Here is a 17445-nt window from a genome sequence, read left to right on the forward strand (position 1 = left end):
TATTTCCCCGATTCTAGGGGTAGTTTCCGAACATAATTTATCTATTGCTACGATATTTTGGAAATTACAGCGCCCCCCCCCATTTTCTTTGACAGGAAATCCCTAACCTGTAAGTACTTTAAAAAATCCCTATTGCTAACATTATAGTCATTACGAAGCTCTGAGAAACTTTTCAATCGGTTTTCGATATAGAAGCAACCTAGTTGGGTAATCCCTGCCCTGACCCACCTAGACATATAACCATCAGGAAATATCTCAGAGAGATCAGAGTTGCCACTAATTGGAGTATAGCATGAAAAGCGTCCCAACCCTAGGAGTTTACGGATATTGCTCCAAACTTTCCAAATTCCCAAAATAGTCTTGAGTTTAGTTTTCTTAAAAAAGTTGTCATTAATATGTCGCCATAAACACCCTTTACTTCTATCTCCTAAAACCATTTCCTGTGGGGTCGGGATCACACAATTACTCGTCTCGATATCTATCAGGTTTGTACAGTATTTGGCCACTGTTGCCCAATAATAGATCCTGAAGTTGGGCAACGCTAACCCTCCTCTTTCTTTTGGTAGCATAATCCATTTTAGTGACCTTCGTGGTTTCTTAAATCCCCAAATAAATCTAGAGAACAGAGATTTGATGTTTTTAAAGTAATACGGGGAAAACTCAAGACAAATTGTTCTGAAGAAGTATAAAAATGTAGGTAGGATCAGCATTTTAATCAGATTGCACCTGCCACCAATAGTTAAGTGTAGATTATCCAATCTAATTAAGTCTTTTCTGGTGCGCCCTATTAGTGGGTCAAGGTTTATCTGTACAATTTTGTCTACCTTGGCGCTTATATTGACCCCTAGATAAGTATCGTGTTCCACAACTCTATCGTCTTCCATCTCCACTTTGTCATTTATAACTATTTGAGTTTTCCCCGTATTCAGTTCCTAACCGGAAGTTTTGCCGAATCGTGTTGCTTCCTCCTCAACCATCTTGATTGCCTCCTTGGGGTTGGTGGTAACTAAAGCTATATCGTCTGCGTAAGCTAGGACTTTAGTTTCATAATTGTTGATCATAATAGATGGCACGTAAGGATGGCTATCAAGTTTGCGTATAAATTGATCGATGTATATCGCGAATAAGAGAGGCGTGCAGGGACACCCCTGTCTAGTTCCCCTCGTGATCATGAAGTTCTCGGACATACTCCCGTTTATCACGACGTTAGCCCTTGGATTGACATATAGTCCTTGGATAGCTTTGATAAATCCCTTCGTTAATCCCCGACCTGACATTGCTGCCCATAAAAACTTCCAGGAGACCCTATCGAACGCCTTTTCTGCATCCAGAAGAATAAGGTCCATAGGGTCTCCTGTAGTTTCTGCATAGTCAAATAAAGAGATAGCTCTCTGTATATGATCACTTGTTGATCTGCCAGGGATAAATCCGTGTTGTCGGACTGATACAATTTTATGAATTATAGGTGCTAATTGCCCTGCAAGGAGTTTGGAGTAAATTTTTGAGTCTCCATTAATCAGGGTTATTGGGCGATACGAGCCCATTTCCAACGGATTTTTCTTTTTCTTCAGGAAGATCATAATTTTTGCTAGTGACCAAGACGGTGGTGGGTTTCCTCCCTGAAGTATGGACTTAAAAAGTTGTAACATAATAGTTTTCATTTGTTCTGCAAACTCAAGAAAAAACTCTGTAGGGATTCCATCTACACCTGCTGCTTTACCAGTGGTCAGGGATTTCATGGATAATAGAATTTCCTCCCATCTAATGGGAGAGTCCAGTAAATCCTTATCTTCTTGTCCGAGGGGCTCGACCAGCTCTTTATCCAGATAGTCTCTAGCATCCTCTTGCCCTCCTAGCGGTTCCTCATACAATTCTTGAAAAAACATTTGAAAAGCAGTTCTAATATCGAGTTCTTCTAGTCTCAATTCACCATTCCTATCATTTATAGCTTTTATCATATTTCCTGTCATCTCCTCCCTTGTACGAACGGCCAGCTGGTGCCCTACTTTCTCGCTGAGTTCATACGTTTTTTCTTTGTATGTCATAGCTTTAGTGATCGCTTTTTCCGTAAATATCTCAGATATCTTATTTCTCGCGATTGCATCTTGTGCAAGTCCTTCGGAACCCTGACCTGTTTGCAGAGCTATAATCAAATCTGCTTCAGCTTTATTCAGATTCTGATATAAAAAGGCTAGTTGTTCTTTACCTTTCCTGTTAGTGCGTACTGAGAATTGCAATATCTCCCCTCTGATGCCAGCTTTCATTGCATCCCAAACTACCTCAACAGGAGCACTGCCCATATTTATTTCTAAGAAAGATGGTAGCCACTCTCTCATAAGAATACGGTACTCCTCATTTCTTAAGAAGACTCTTTCAAATGTCCAAAGTTTTCTAGTACGGATAGTACTACTACATGCAATATTCAGTTCTAGAGGGTTGTGTTGTCGGATAATACCCTTGGAAGCTTCCTCATAGTGCAGCCATCCCTGATGGAATTCGATAGAAGAATATAGTCTAGACGGGCATGACGAGAATGGGGATGGGAAAAGAAAGTATATCCTTGGTCCCCGGGATGACCCAATTGCCATCCATCCAGCAGGCCATGTCGTTCGCACAAGTCTTTAAGCGCTCTAAAGACTTTATGTTTTCTCCCTTGATAGTTAAATACAGGGCCAGCGGTCCAATCTCCGGGTAGGTGAAGGTTTAGGTCACCACACACAATAAGAGGCAAGGGCCAATGTAATAATTCATTAGAAATGCTTAGAAGGGTATCAGGGTCATCCCCCAGATTCCCATAAGCTGTACATAGGGTCACCGTATTCTGACCACTATTGTATCGGCACTCAGTAATGGCCCATCTCCCAAGCTTGTCTGCAAGTGATCGACTAAATTGTAAGTCCCCTCCTTTAGCATTAATGGCCACTCCCTTCGTACGAGTTCCCTGAGTGGATGCAGCTATAAGTTGAAACCCCAGGGATTTCAGCAGATGTTGTTGGCCTCTCTCTATATGGGTCTCTTGTAAGCAAACTATATTGGCCTCCATGGCATGGAGACCTTCTGCTACGGTGTGTCTCTTTTTTAGGTCGTTGAGTCCGCAAATATTTAAGGATACAATTCGTAGTCTAGCCATCTATGTTATAAATCTTACGTCGTGTAAAAGCGATAATTGTTATTTTTAACCGCCATACTCTTCCTCCCTGGCCCTTGATCAGTTCTTTAAATCCTACTAACAAATTTACTTCTTTTGAAATACTAAAGGTACTCTCTTCACTGATTGTCTTCCCTTGGTCTTCCCCCATCCCAACCCTTCCCTCCCTTCCCTCCCTTCCACCTGCTTGCCCACCCCCCCACACCCCCTTACCACCCTATGAGGCGTCCTGGGTCCTGGAGTACCCAGGTGTGGGCATCGGTATAATCAGTGCGCCTACGCTTGCCCCGTTGCCTAATTATATATACCCTAGACATATCGACTGGAAAGCTCTGCGTGCTAAACCCTTTACATTTTCCTTTTTTTTTTTCCTTTTTTTTTTTTTTGTTCTTTTGGGTACCGCCATGTTAGAGTCTTTAGAGTTCTTTTTTTTCTTGCCATTAGGTCCCCCTTATTTGTCATTTTTTTTTTCAATCGCTCCGATTTTTCCCTCAGGTACGCCTCCGCCTGGATTTCACTTGAAAAACTTTGCGTTGTTCCCCTGAAGTTAATTTTTAAACGTGCAGGATTTTGCAAATAGACTGAAGCTCCGATTTGTTCAAAGGGGGTAAAAAGTTGTCTCATTCGCCATCTGCGTTCGACAGTTGCATGTGCAAAATCTGGTCTAACAAAAAACATAAAACCCTTGTGTTGTCTTTTACTAGTAGGCCTAGCCAAATCATATATAGCTTCACGCAATGTAAAATTCCCCAAATTAACTAGCATAGCCCTTGGATACTGAGGCGGTTTGTCAGAGCGTTTTGGTAAAGTAAGAGGAAATCTATGGGCCCGTTGAATTTCTCTGTCCATATCCCATGAGCTGAGTTCCGGAAATACAGACTTAAGAAGGTTGGCCACAAAGCCCCTTGAATCACTTCCTTCTGCGCCCTCAGGAATCCCTAAAAAACATAAATTATTTGTCCTTGCTCGGTTTTCTTGGTCTTCAACCTTGGCCATTAAGTCTTTTAATATGTCATCTTGTTCCTTTGCCTGGGATTTAAGCTTGCCCACATCAAATTCTAAATTATCTCTACGTGCTTCAGCACAGCTCATTCTATCAGAAATCTCCAAACAGGTATTCCCCACTTTATTGATAGCCCCCTCAAGTTTTTGAATAGCCACATGATTACGATGGCTATCTTTTTTAGCATCTTTGTGAAAGATCTTGATTTAGTTGAGGACTTCCCTCAGCGAGGTCTCTGTAGGTGGTCCCGATCCACTGCCATATTTCTTTCGCATTTGCCCCCCTTCTTCTTCAGGTTCGTTCATGATGTTCTGCCTCCATTCAGGTTCAGCTTTTGATGTTGGGTGGGGGCTCTTGCGAGTCGATTTAGCTCTGCTTGAGGTTTGCTCCGTATCACTTCCCGGATCTGTTGTTTCCTCGTAAATTAGTTTAGACTGCCTCTTGTTTCTAGTTCTTTTCTTTTCAATCTTTTTTCTGTGCGTTATGTCTTGTCCTGATTCATTCATATTTTTTAGATCCATAAAGTCCGATACCTCCGGAATTGATCCTTCAGATTTAGGGTCTTCGCTAGCTTCACTCTCCTCGCTGATATATTGATTAACAAGCAAATGCGTTTGTGATTTATTGAGGGAGGGAAGATCAAAATCTTAAATGTATTTTAGCTGGTTCTAAATCACCATCAACTAATCCAACTAAATGATCCATTGATCACGTGGGAGGAGTTCCTTGATGATTAGGATTGAGATCTGTAGATGTCAGGATATTAATGTATAGATATGTAATATAATTTTTCTTCCTATAGGTCATAAGGTATTCCTTTCATGTCAGCGCTAGAACCACTCATCTCTCCTGTATGTGCAGACCAGTGTGAAGTGACGTATGAATGTTGGTGTTATGGGCCCCACCAATGACTGAATGTGTGAAAGTGTTAATGTGATATCTGGTCTGTGACGGAGGGAGGATATTTGGTACGGGTCTTGTCCTGTTTCCCATGACCCAGGCTTCTGCGTTGCAACACATGCATTACCACTAGGATTTCTCACATGAAATGAGTCTACTCTTATACTTTAGAGGAGTTGAAATGAGAGCATTTTATAAGAGGAAACTACCTTTCAATTGTTGCTAAATGCACACAGAGTTATGAGTTTGTTGGTCTTCACCTACTTTTACAAGTTGTCCCATAAGAGGAACATCCAGACATCCATCCCTTCAATACCATTTGAGGTGCGGAAATTGGAGCATGGAGCAAAATGTGTGTATTTGCAGGTGACTTTATGCAGCCAGTATTTCTCAGATCCCGAATCCACGGACTTAGGTGCACCAAAACCTTTACAACTTGGGTCCATAATTGTAAGCTTAAATAAGAAATATGTTTTCAAGTCAACATGTAAAACCTAAAGTCAGATACTTCAATGCACATATTCTATGATAATGAGGATTAAATCTGCATCCCTTCACACAAAAAAGTTACAAGTAATTTTCTGTCTCTGAAATAAGCTTGTTTAAAACTTTAAGAACACTAGACCATAATAAATTAGGTTGCAAAAGAGTTTAAATCAATAATTTAATTACTGGTATGTGTAGCTTCTGCTGTCACTCACGTGATATAAGGCGGTTTCTGGAACAGTTGGGCTTGCCAAGTCCTGTCTCAAAGAATCCATTTGTGAAGCAGGAACTAAAACATAATGACTTGGACTATTATTCTTGTCCCCTTTCTTTTTCGATTTTTTCCCAGTGTCCTTCTTGTTGTTTCTTTGCAGCATATACTCTTCTTGAGCTATTTTCTCATTGCTCATATATCGAAGTAGGGAACTTTCTAGACAATTTAAACAACATAAAGACCAGTCATATATTTGTCATAAACACGCATTTGATGAATAAAAACCTGCCTTTACAAAGTTGTACTCAATTTGATAAAGTTTTTTAATATTGCCAATAGAAGTCTGTCGCATTTGCATTAAAAACACAAATGATACCAAAAGCTACAAGGAAGATATTATAGCAAATTATTGACAAAAAAACAAAAAGAAACTAGGGAACTGGAAAGAAGAACTGATTGTAATTAAATGATAGAGAGGCAAGCAAATGTCTTTGTTCAGGAATGGAGTTTATTCTTCTCATCTGCTAATTCATTATTAGATGTTTTCATTGGCAGCACACATCCATTGCTATCAATGGCACTTTGGGGCAGGCTTGTGTTGCAGTAGACAAATAATTAATATCATTGCCCACCGTTAAATCGACTTGTTAAAGTGGGGCTCAGCGTGCTGTACCCGTCCTGGCATTTTAAGTAAAATATTGAATGTAAATAATTGTCACCAAGAAAAACAAAAAGGAGATTGCTAAACATGGTAAAAGAATCAAAAGAACTTCCACGTTGTTTGCTATTTTGTTTTTAAGTGGTCAAAAAGTACATTTTGTGAAAGTTGAAATATGAAAGTAAGACATCATAAACAGACTATACCTATGAGAGTGAAATGACTCATCTGAATGTGTCTAGATAGGATTTTCATGTAATACTCTCCCCTCTTGAAATACCCAGACGCATTTATTTTGTTGGACTTGAGGAATACGTAAGTGAGTATTTAGCCAGCTTCCTTCATGCATGCACAGCCCTAAGTTTTTGGTTCTGTTTTTTTATTTAATAAATCATTGCAAACTGGGAGATTTATTCATAAAATACAAGCAATAAGTCACTTTATGCCACAGTTGAGTGCTCTTTTAGTATGCATGAGTGAATTGGTGCAGCGCACCAAGAGGTTTCAGAATATTTAGATAGTTAATTATGTGTTTTTAATAATAATGTATTGCATGAATTTTGTGAGATTAAAAATAGATATGTTTATGTAAAAGTTTATATTGGTTGGTGTTTATGCCACCTCTCTGTACCACATCTTGCAAGTCTAGGTGGATATTCATAAAGTGCACTATGTAGTATGCTTTGTAGTACTACACAATGTGCTAAAAAATGCTAGTCACTCTCTTATATTTTTATGTGCAGAGATCTCCACCACGACTGCGGCGTCTCGGAGCATGGAGGAGTTTAGAAAAGGGTCTCCAACTTGCCCACAAAAGAGTAGGCCCATTACTATTTACAAACTGCACTTCTATAGTTATTACAGGTAAAAAGGGACCCAGCAAAGTTGTAAATCACTCCAGCTCGGAGCTGAAGTACATCTACCACCATAAGATGGCAGGGTATGCACAGCCGTGGGTCCCTTGCTCACCTTGACTCTGGATTCAAGCTAGCCTGGCTGATGAGGGGTGTTACCCCAAAACCGGTCCCAGAATGCTTGTTTCCGGTCTAGGGAAGGCCTGGCTTGGCCGTTTGGGCTGAACTGTACCCATGAGGCACAGGGTCAAGACAGATTAGCATATAGCTTGGTCTGAGCTGGGTTGGCGAACAGAGCTAAAGAACGATGATGGACTCTACCCAGATCTGTGACTGGGGGTGAGTGTTTATAAAGTTTCAGCGCTCTGTCCATCATCTCCTTGTGTTTGCTGTGTACATTTAGCACCACACATGGCTAGCCACTTGTGCTACAACCACACAAGATGGAAAATTAGGGACTTAAAATAAGAACAAACCATTGGAAATAATGTTACTTAAAATTGAATCAGTCAAAAAAGTTAAAAATGGGAGGAGCTTCGCGCGCATCCAAGATGGTCGCGTGAGCACAGGGCTCCCCGGACCCTTGCCGCTCCTCGCAACTTATCCTGACATTATCGTGGATTTTGGAAGATGAACCTTGGCTGAATCCATAACTCTTTTCAGAACGTAAATCGGACCTGGGAGACCTGAAATACAGCGTCTTGCATTTTGGAGGCCCACCTGGAAGCTGTGCCCGGTGCTTTGGTGAACTGTGGGGCCGGGGAGTAGTTGAACAACAACGGCATCGGAGCCTTGCCAATGACCGCGCCCCCACTTTCAGTTTCGCTTTTGCACTTCTGCATGGCCTGATCGAGGAGCTACTTCGCGCGGCTGGGGCGTCCTCCGGCCTTTGTACTGGACTGATTTGTGCCTTTTTCTCAACTCTTCCGAGCGGGCTCTCGGACAGTCTGTGTCTGATCTGCTGGCGCCCCTTTGCTATCGGTCTGGGCGGACCCCTCCAGTGAGCATCGCTCAACATGGCGGGCAAGGGGGATCCCGAGAAACGGAGGACCAAGACATCCCAGCGTGGGGGACCAGTCCAGAGTAACATCACTGATCGTTATACCCAGGGTAAAGGATCCCCCGGGCCAGCAAGTGCCGTCATGGAGGACTCCGGTGGTGGCCCGTCCGTCCCCACGGAATTGTCGCTACAGGACGTTATGGGCGCCATCAACGGCATAAGGGAGACCATCGCCCAGCAGTACGAGGCTCTGGCCCGTAAAATTGACACGGTTGCCATTGATGTTACGTTAATTCGGGCAGATCTCTCTAAGACTAACGAGAGGGTTCAGTCGCTGGACTTGAGGACATCCACTCTTGTTGCGGATGTATCAGACCTCCAGGCAACTCTTGGCGATCTAAAGTCGGCAAACGACACGATGTCCCGGCGGCTGGAGGATTTCGAAGGTCGGGCACGACGCAACAATATCCGCATCATAGGTGTACCGGAGACTTCCGACAATCGTCCGGTGGAGCTCATGGTCGAAGATCTCATCCTCAATCATCTTGCTCCTTCAGGCCTGAGCAAGTTCTTCGCCGTGGAGCGTGCCCATCGTGTCCCGGGCGGTAGGCCTCGACCAGGAGCTCCCCCGAGGCCTATCATTGCAAAACTTTTTCATTACAGAGACCGGGATGCAATCCTGCAGGCCTCGAGGGTGCACGGCCCAGTTAAATATGAGAATTCCTCCGTTAACTTCTTTCCGGACTTCACCCAACTCGTTCAGAAACAGAGAATGGGCTTTCAGGGGGTGAAGCGCCGTCTTCGAGATCTGGAACTCAAATACTCTATGCTTTTCACTGCCAGGCTTCGTGTGGAATATGAAGATCGGACTATCTTTTTTGACCGCCCTGACACCGTGAGTGACTGGTTGGATTCCCTGCCGGACCGGGGCGAACGACCTGGGCGTACTGGCGGTGCCGAGGGCGGAGGGCCTCTGCAGGAATGATTCTTGGTCCTCCACTTTGACATTTCCTTCTGCACCCAGCCAGGTTCTACTTCAATTGTATATTTTGTCTATTAATGTTTCGTTTGGGTGCGGGCGGGGACGGGTCCCTTTCCTCCTCTAGGGTCTTTTTGTAGCATGGGATTGTTAGGGCGACAGGCACACTGCAAGTTGGGGGGGCTGTATAGTCCGCAGGGGTACAGGGTGGGGGGAGTTGCAATGGTGTGGGGGTGGGAGGGTGGCAGTGGTTGTTGGGTTTTGTGTTTTTTCTTTTCAAGGCGGTGTGTTTGTTCCCTTTCAGTTTCAGGTGTCTGGCTGCGTGCCCGGGGACTCCAGCTTCTTGTGTTGGGATGGGGGGGGACGGGTTGAAACTGATGTCTTGGAACGTCAACGGATTGGGCGACCGTATCAAACGTGGGGTTGTGTTGCAATATTTGCGCCAATTGGCCCCTGATGTGGTATTTCTTCAAGAGACGCACTTGGTGGGCAATGTATGTCATGCTATGAACAGGGGGGGCTACCGATTGGTTGCACATTCTGGCTTCACCACTGGATCCAGAGGGGTGGGCATCTTGCTGCGATCTTCCCTCCCGCTTGAGATTGACAAAGTCACTCTTGATGATAGAGGGCGCTATGCGTCCTTGACTGGACGGTGGGAGGGGCAGACTCTTTCATTGGTTTCGGTCTATGTTCCCCCGGGCCTCCAGACCTCCACTTTCTCTGATGTGGGTCGTATGTTACTTGAACTTCCTGATAGTCTCTTGCTTGTGGGTGGGGATTTTAATTCCGTGATTTCTGGCGAGTTGGATCGTTACCCTCCCAGAGCCCTCTCTGCCGCCCAGGCGTGGCTCGGCGGGTTCTTGGACACTTTCGGTCTAGTGGACTGCTGGAGGTTGATACATCCGACACAGAGTCAGTACACATTCCACTCCGGGGCCCACGGGAGTCTCTCCAGACTAGATTATTTTCTTATGCCCGCGGCCCAGACCACCCGGGTCCGGGAGGTTAAGCACCTGGCCCGGGGCATTTCCGATCATTCCCCATTGTGGCTCCTCTTCGATATCGGGATGCGATCCGCCGGGCGGATCGCCCCCATTAACCCCTGGTACCTGCGTGACCCCAAGATTTGCAAGGGTCTCATTACGTCGCTTGATCAGTATTTTCTTGAGAATGAGGGGTCCGTCTTGTCCTCAGTGTCCCTGTGGGAGGCTTTCAAAACGGTTCTCCGAGGACACGCCCTATCCCTGATCGTGGAGGCCAAGAAAGCTAAGAACGGGGAGGTGGTTGCGTTGGAGGCTGAGATATCGGGGTTGGAGGCTGCCTTGGAGACGGGTGTCACTCAGGACGGGCTCCACGCCCTCAGCCTGAAGCAGTTCGAATATAAGTCCCTTGTTACGGATGCTGCTCAGACAATGTATAGGGAACAGCAGGGTAGACTGTATGATGCTGGGGATAATGCGGGTAAATTGATTGCTTGGCTTGATAAGAAGGAGAGAGTGAATCGAGTGGTCCCCGTGCTTCAGACGTCGGAGGGAGTAAGTGTGACTGACCCTGGTGAGATTGTGGAGTGTTTTGCTGACTACTTCTGTGCTGTGTACTCCCCGGTGTCTGCTAGAGATGAGGCTGACTCTCGTCACTTGTTGAAGGATATTGCTTTGCCCTGCCTGTCGGTGGATGAGCGTGAGCAGATAGATGCCCCATTATCGGTCGACGAGATTGCTACCGCGATTCGTTCCCTTCGCTCAGGCAAGGCTATGGGCCCCAACGGACTCCCGATTGAACTCTATAAACTGCAACCGGATAAAATTGCGCCATTTCTCCGTCGTATGTTTTCGGAGTCGCTTGAACTTGGTTCTCTCCCTGATGACCAACATCTGGCCACTATAGTCATGATTCCCAAGGACGGTAAGCCTCGGGACCGTTGCGCCTCGTACAGGCCTATTTCTCTGTTGAACGCCGAGCCGAAAATCCTTGGCAAGGTTCTTGCTAACCGCCTGCTTACTGTTATTTGTGATCTGGTGCATCCGGACCAATCCGGTTTTATCCCGCACCAGAATACGGCCCTTAACTTGCGGCGCCTACATGGCGTACTTGCAAGGGCGGAATATCTTTCAGAGCCGGCCATCTTGGTTTCCTTGGACACCACGATGGCCTTTGATACGATAGAATGGCCGTATCTTTGGGCCGCCCTGGCAAAGTTTGGCTTCGGGGCGGGATTTATTAGTTGGGTTAAATTCTTATACGCTGCTCCGTTGGCACAGGTCGTCGTTAATGGGAGGGTTTCCCGGCCTTTCGTTCTTGGGAGGGGCACTAGGCAGGGGTGTCCGTTGTCTCCCCTGCTCTTCGCTTTGGCTTTGGAACCGCTCGCTGCTTGGCTTCGTTGGAAACCGTCGATAAGAGGGATCCAGTGGGCCCCTGGCTTCGAGGATCGTGTTTCGTTGTACGCGGACGACATTCTTTTGTACCTCACCTCACCACGTAAGTCACTCAATGTGCTCTTTGACATCCTCACTTCCTTCGGCAAGAACTCTGGTTTGATCATTAACTGGTCCAAATCTTGTGTCTATGCTATATCCGGTGGCTTTCCTCTCTTGCCTTCTCGTTTTCCCATTAAGGCGTCCCACTCCGGCTTTACGTACCTGGGGATGTACGTCTCATTGGACCCGGCCATCCGCTACGAGCATAATCTCCTCTCTCCACTTCGGAGATTGAGGTTAGACGTGGCCTGTTGGCGTAAGCTTCCCTTGTCTCCCCTCGGTCGTGCGGCGCTTTTTAAAATGATGTCTCTTCCCCGATTCCTTTACGCACTTCAGAACTCCTTTGATATTATTCCGGCCGCCTACTTCCGGGAAGTGGAGAGCTTACAAAGGAGACTTGTTTGGGACGGTCGTGCACGTATTGCTCTTGCAAAACTGACTCTCCCCTGGTATGACGGGGGCATTGCGCTCCCGGACATCAGGAGGTACTATTGGGCTTCCCAGCTATCTGCTATTAACCATGCAACGTACGTACCTGGTCCGAATCCGGCTTTTGAAATGGATAGATTTTTGTTGCCTGGCGACAACTTTAACAGAGCGCTTTACTCTCGATCGGCTGGGAGGAACTTAACCGGTCCCACTAAGATTGCAGTACGCTTGTGGAAGGCTGCGAATGTGGCCATGGGCTGGAATGATCGTTTGACGGGTGCGACCCCCTTGTTTGCGTCTGAAAGATTGGGAAGCCTCTGGACGACGAAGGGCTTTGAGCGTTGGGACACGATTGGCATCAGCAGAGTAGGTGACCTCTGGGTGAAGGGTGCGGTTAAATCCTTTGCGGCGCTGCAGAGTGAGTACGAATTGAGTGAGAGGGAGTTCTTTCGGTACGTTCAGGTTCGGCACGCCTTGCTCTCGGTCTTCGGGGCTGAGACTGCAGTCCCTGTGTCTTCGCCACTCGAGGACTGCATACTCGACGGTCACTTGCCCGACAGCACTATTTCCCTTATCTATAAAAAACTAATAAACATTCGGGTGGATCTCCTCGTGCGTCTTCGGGAGGTGTGGATCGGGGATGGCGTGGAACTGGACGATGAGGATTGGCAGTCTGCGCTGTCCTCCCCTAAGGAGGTGGCCATACCCGCGCGTCTCTGTCTAGTCCAGCTTAAAATTCTCCACCGTGTCTACGTGACGGGCCCTTGTTTAGTTTTGATGGGTTTTTCTGAAGACGGGCTCTGTAGGCGCAGCTGTGGGCTCAGCGCCACTTTTCTCCATGTTCTCTGGGAGTGCTGTGAGGTGGCGGAGTATTGGCGCCGGGTGCATGCTGTCATGGAATGTGTCACTGGGGTCGCTCTGTTGCCTGAGGTTCGCCGATGTTTGCTGAACGTGTGGGAGCCTAATGACTATAATGCGGCTCAGACTCGGTGGGCGGCCCTTGGGAACATGATTGCTAAGAGGGACATCGCACAGCTTTGGGGTTCCCGGCGGCCTCCCACCGTGTCAGTATGGAAGGAGAACATGGATTGGTGCATGTGCAGAGAGAAGACTGTGTATGTGGCTCGGGGTAAGCCGGGGGCGTGGGGTAGAATCTGGCGTCAGTGGAATGCGTACCGAGGGAATATCTGCACACCCCCCCTCGTGGACACATCTGATGCTGCCTTGTCCCCCTGATCCTGAGGTTCCCGGACTATTACATTTTACCTGTAGATGGTTGTGGCTCTCCCGTCGCCCCCACCTCCCCCTTGATCATCCTCATTGACCACCCGAGGGTGGAGTATGTATTGTGTGGTCCCCCGGCTGTGGTTAGACGCCCTTTTTCGATGGTTTCCGCCTTGCTTTTTGGTGTTATTTTATTTTTCTTTCTTTGTTTGTATTTCTAAAATTTATGTATCCTGATAGCCTCTGAGGTGCACTCAGTAATTTGTTAATTCGGCTGAGCCCCAGGGGGCCTGTTGCTGCCTTGATGTTGTTGAACATGTATATATTAGCGGCCGGCCCTGGTGGTTGTAGGCCCATGTTTGTATTGAGTTTTTATGTACAATAAAGGTTTTCGCAAAAAAAAAAAAAAGTTAAAAATATAAATATGTAATGCTTAATTCATCTATAAAAAAGAGTACATATTTTTAATTGTAAAGTACTTTAATAATCTTATTTGCATTTAAAAATTAATTTGACAATACATTTTAATAAAATTTAATCAAATTACTTCTAATTAATATCACTTTAATAATTACTAATGCAGAATAAAAAATATTTTTTTTACTTTACGTAAGAATTTATTTTTTCATTTGAACTTCAGAAAAATAATATTAATTTACTCTAATTTTCTAATTTACATTAATTAAAAATTTAGTTCAAAATTAGGTTTCTAGTGATATAATGTTTTTGTGTTCAATTCAACATTTAAAATAAATGTACAAAATCAATGTACAGTAATATTTAACTTAACCAATATTTTAAATAATGTTTTCGAGTTCAATATTTTTTTAATTTTCCTTATATTTTATTATATCGACACTCTACAGTCAGACGCACATGATAAAGTATAGGGAAAATTAAAATGTACTTATGTTCAGGGAAGAAAAATAATCATCAAAAACTGACATTATAGTTAGGTGTTAAAATGAGACATAGGCTAGCACTAAAAAACTGGAATACGCCAATTATAGTTTAGTGAACTAACTATAACTTGCACCCTAATAAAGCACTGCTGATGAGCTCAAAGAATACATCACTTATGCCATGTTGAATTACATCATTGCTGACCTCACTGATTATATTTAAATAGTATCATTGTTGAAATTACTAATGGGATCAACCAAATGATTTTGACAGTGTCCCGTGGGGCTTTGAGAACGAGTAGTTATCACAACAACCTAAATCAATGGGTGGACACTTAAACGCTTGTCTGTAAGCTTTCGAAAGATGCCAAAAAACTGGATATTTTAAAAGTGAAGCACTTTTGAAGGATTTCATTGTCTGTTTACAGGTATTCACCCAAAGGATGGGCACAGTGGGAATAGGTCTCTTGCAGAGAGCTGGTGGCTGACCATCATTCAACAGTGCACCCTTTGGTCAACCTTTGGGCTCAGGGCAAGCCCAGCACCAACCCTGGCCACAGTCTAAAGCTTGTGTTAAACTTTTCATGCGGAGGGCTGACAGTTGTGTGCAATGGAGGTATGATGCTTGCAGAATGTTGGGTGCAGGCCCTTGCCAGAGCCTAATATTGTGTCCAAGTCCTGATGCAGATTCGATGCAGAGTTTAGTCAGAGGTTAGAAGTCAGATGTCATGATGAGGGATGTCATCAATGATGTCATTCAACATGTCATGAGTGATGTAATATGTGAGGTGATAAGCAGTGCATGAAAGGGGCCCAAGTTATAGTTGGTTTAGTAAATAATGACTTTCATAATTTAGTGTTTTTTTAACATTAACTTTTGTCTCATTCTAAAACCTAACTATAATGTAACATTTTAACAGTTAAATTTTCCAGTGAGTTCATTTTTTTTAAAAACATAAATTAGGTTCTTAATACTGTTAATTGACTGAGAAATTAGGTAGGGTGGGTAAACTAATGTGGAATGGAGATACTGCACTTATGTAGACATCTCTTTCATAAACTACTTTTAGACCCTTTTTAAATACAATATGCCTCAACTAAAAACCCATACCTTAAATATTTAACCTCTTGATTTTATACCTGTATTATTATCACTATGGTCATTTGCTTCAGAAGCTTCTCAGGAAAGGCTTTAATTTCAACAGCTCCTATTCCAGTAAAATGGCATGCAAGAGTGCCTCACTTTTGACTTGTGTATAAAATGTTGCTCACTAGAACTTGGTGACACTATACTTGATTACTATGGAGATGGCTAACAACTTAATGCTGGAGGTGGAAGTACGTTTCTCTGCATATCAGACTGTTTTACTAACTCAGATAAAAAATATATTTCAGTCCCATAGAAAAGGTGCCCTCATTTTAGCTTTCTAGAGCACTAAGCATATTTTCTAATCTCAAAAGAACCCTCTCATATTGTTCCTTTACTGCAGTCTTCTTTGTAGGAAATACACTGTTTAAAAAGCTTCGACCCCATCAAGATGGCATTCAGATGTGCCACACTTTTGTTATAAAAATGAAACTTTGTGTTCTGGTTGTTCATTGGAACTCTCTAGTGAAGCTACAGTGGAATACTAGGGAATCAGCTGACAGGCTCCTGCTGCTGTTAGAAGTACGTTTTGCATGAAATATCAGATTTTATTCTCACATGGCTGAGGAAGATTGTGTGAACTGCAGCACCTTCCATAAACTTAATTAGAAAATGTGGAAGAACATTTTTGGGAAATTTCTGTGAAGGGTCGTCAAACAGCACCAAAGTTATTAGCAAACCAAAAAAATTTTTTCCTATGGAAACATGGGCTTTACTCTAACTACCCAACTAACTGCCGTTTTTGCTGACCACTATCAATTTTCACATTCCCTTCTTTTTCTGTATTGTAGGAGCTTTCAAATATCTTGCGGTGGTACACACAGGGCTGGTGAATTCCTCCGTTACCTAGGATTCATCCTTCTAATAACGGTCCCATATCACTTGAAGGACCTAGTCGTAGCATTTAGGATGTCTCCAGTTGACCAAGCGTGTTTACTGTAGTGGTTTAAAAGCACACTGTTCACACATCTAGAACTATCATTCACCAGGCAGGACCTATTTCCATCAATTGATATTATAATCCATAAATCTTTACGAACATAGCTTTTAATAATATTTTAATATAACATTCTGTACCCATCTCGTGTCCATCAGACTATTTCAGGAGGACCGTAGATTGAAGCACTCACATTTGCTTCCTTTCTATTCACTGGCATTTTTCAGGATTTCCAGACTATTTTGTATCAGTAGTTTGTTGATTCATGATATTTCTTATATCGGCAACAATATACGTTCAGCATCTACCAATTACTCCTTTGTCTGCACATAAAGGAGAATATTTCTCACAGTTTTAAAGGCTGAAGTTAGTCCATCACATATAGAAGCTCAATCATTCAAAGAAGTTGTCACTAATCCCCAAATGCAGCGGGTTAAGTCATATTTTTGAGGCTCGAAACTGCTTTCTACCCTAAATGGGAGCTTCAGTAATTATTAACCAGAGATTAGAGAGAAGGACATGCTGCCTTAAAATGTACATAGTATTTAAAATGTTAATGTGGTATGTTTGAACTAGGAGAACAATGAAAATGTTACGTAAAGCATTCTGCAAGGGTTCATTAATGGTATCTCTCCCTCTACCATTTCATCAACCATACCACTTTCTTCTACCTGCAGAAAAGGGTGGTTATGATTTGAAATCGACCTTTATTGACTCTTTTTTTTTTTAGTTAACTACTTTATTTGCCCCGGAATATATTGAGTCCTTGTTATAACCTAACTGCTTTATTTGCCCCACAGGTTTTCATCTATTAATAAACCTTAAATAGAATTTTGCTAACATGCCTTCTTTCCATGTGTCTCTAAGTTTGACTGTCTAGGGTTGAAAATATCAGGTTTAGAAGAGTATCTGCTTTGTGTACTGCCCCATTTAGCCTAACTAGAGAGAGAGGGAGAGGAACATTTACTCCATAAATGAATCCCAATATCTTACTGCTACAGAAAGGAAATGGACTGAATATGAATCTGCAAGTCCCCCAGAGGGTATTGAAATCAATAAGGCGATTGGCAAGGTGGTGCTGTAT

The 17445-nt window shown here is 43.8% G+C and overlaps 1 protein-coding gene across 5 annotated transcripts in view; it reads right to left on the reverse strand.

The window, feature by feature from the left end:
* CNKSR2 (connector enhancer of kinase suppressor of Ras 2) overlaps nt 1-17445 on the reverse strand; it is a 1692689-nt gene that overhangs the window by 560807 nt on the left and 1114437 nt on the right. For all 5 annotated transcript variants that reach the window (XM_085622481.1, XM_085622480.1, XM_085622479.1 and 2 more), the window contains one exon: nt 5753-5967. In XM_085622481.1, coding sequence (XP_085478607.1) covers nt 5753-5967 — 215 coding nt within the window. The remainder of the gene's footprint in view (nt 1-5752; nt 5968-17445) is intronic.

The sequence above is a fragment of the Triturus cristatus genome, chromosome 8, assembly GCF_964204655.1.
Source record: "Triturus cristatus chromosome 8, aTriCri1.1, whole genome shotgun sequence".
NCBI lineage: Eukaryota > Metazoa > Chordata > Amphibia > Caudata > Salamandridae > Triturus > Triturus cristatus.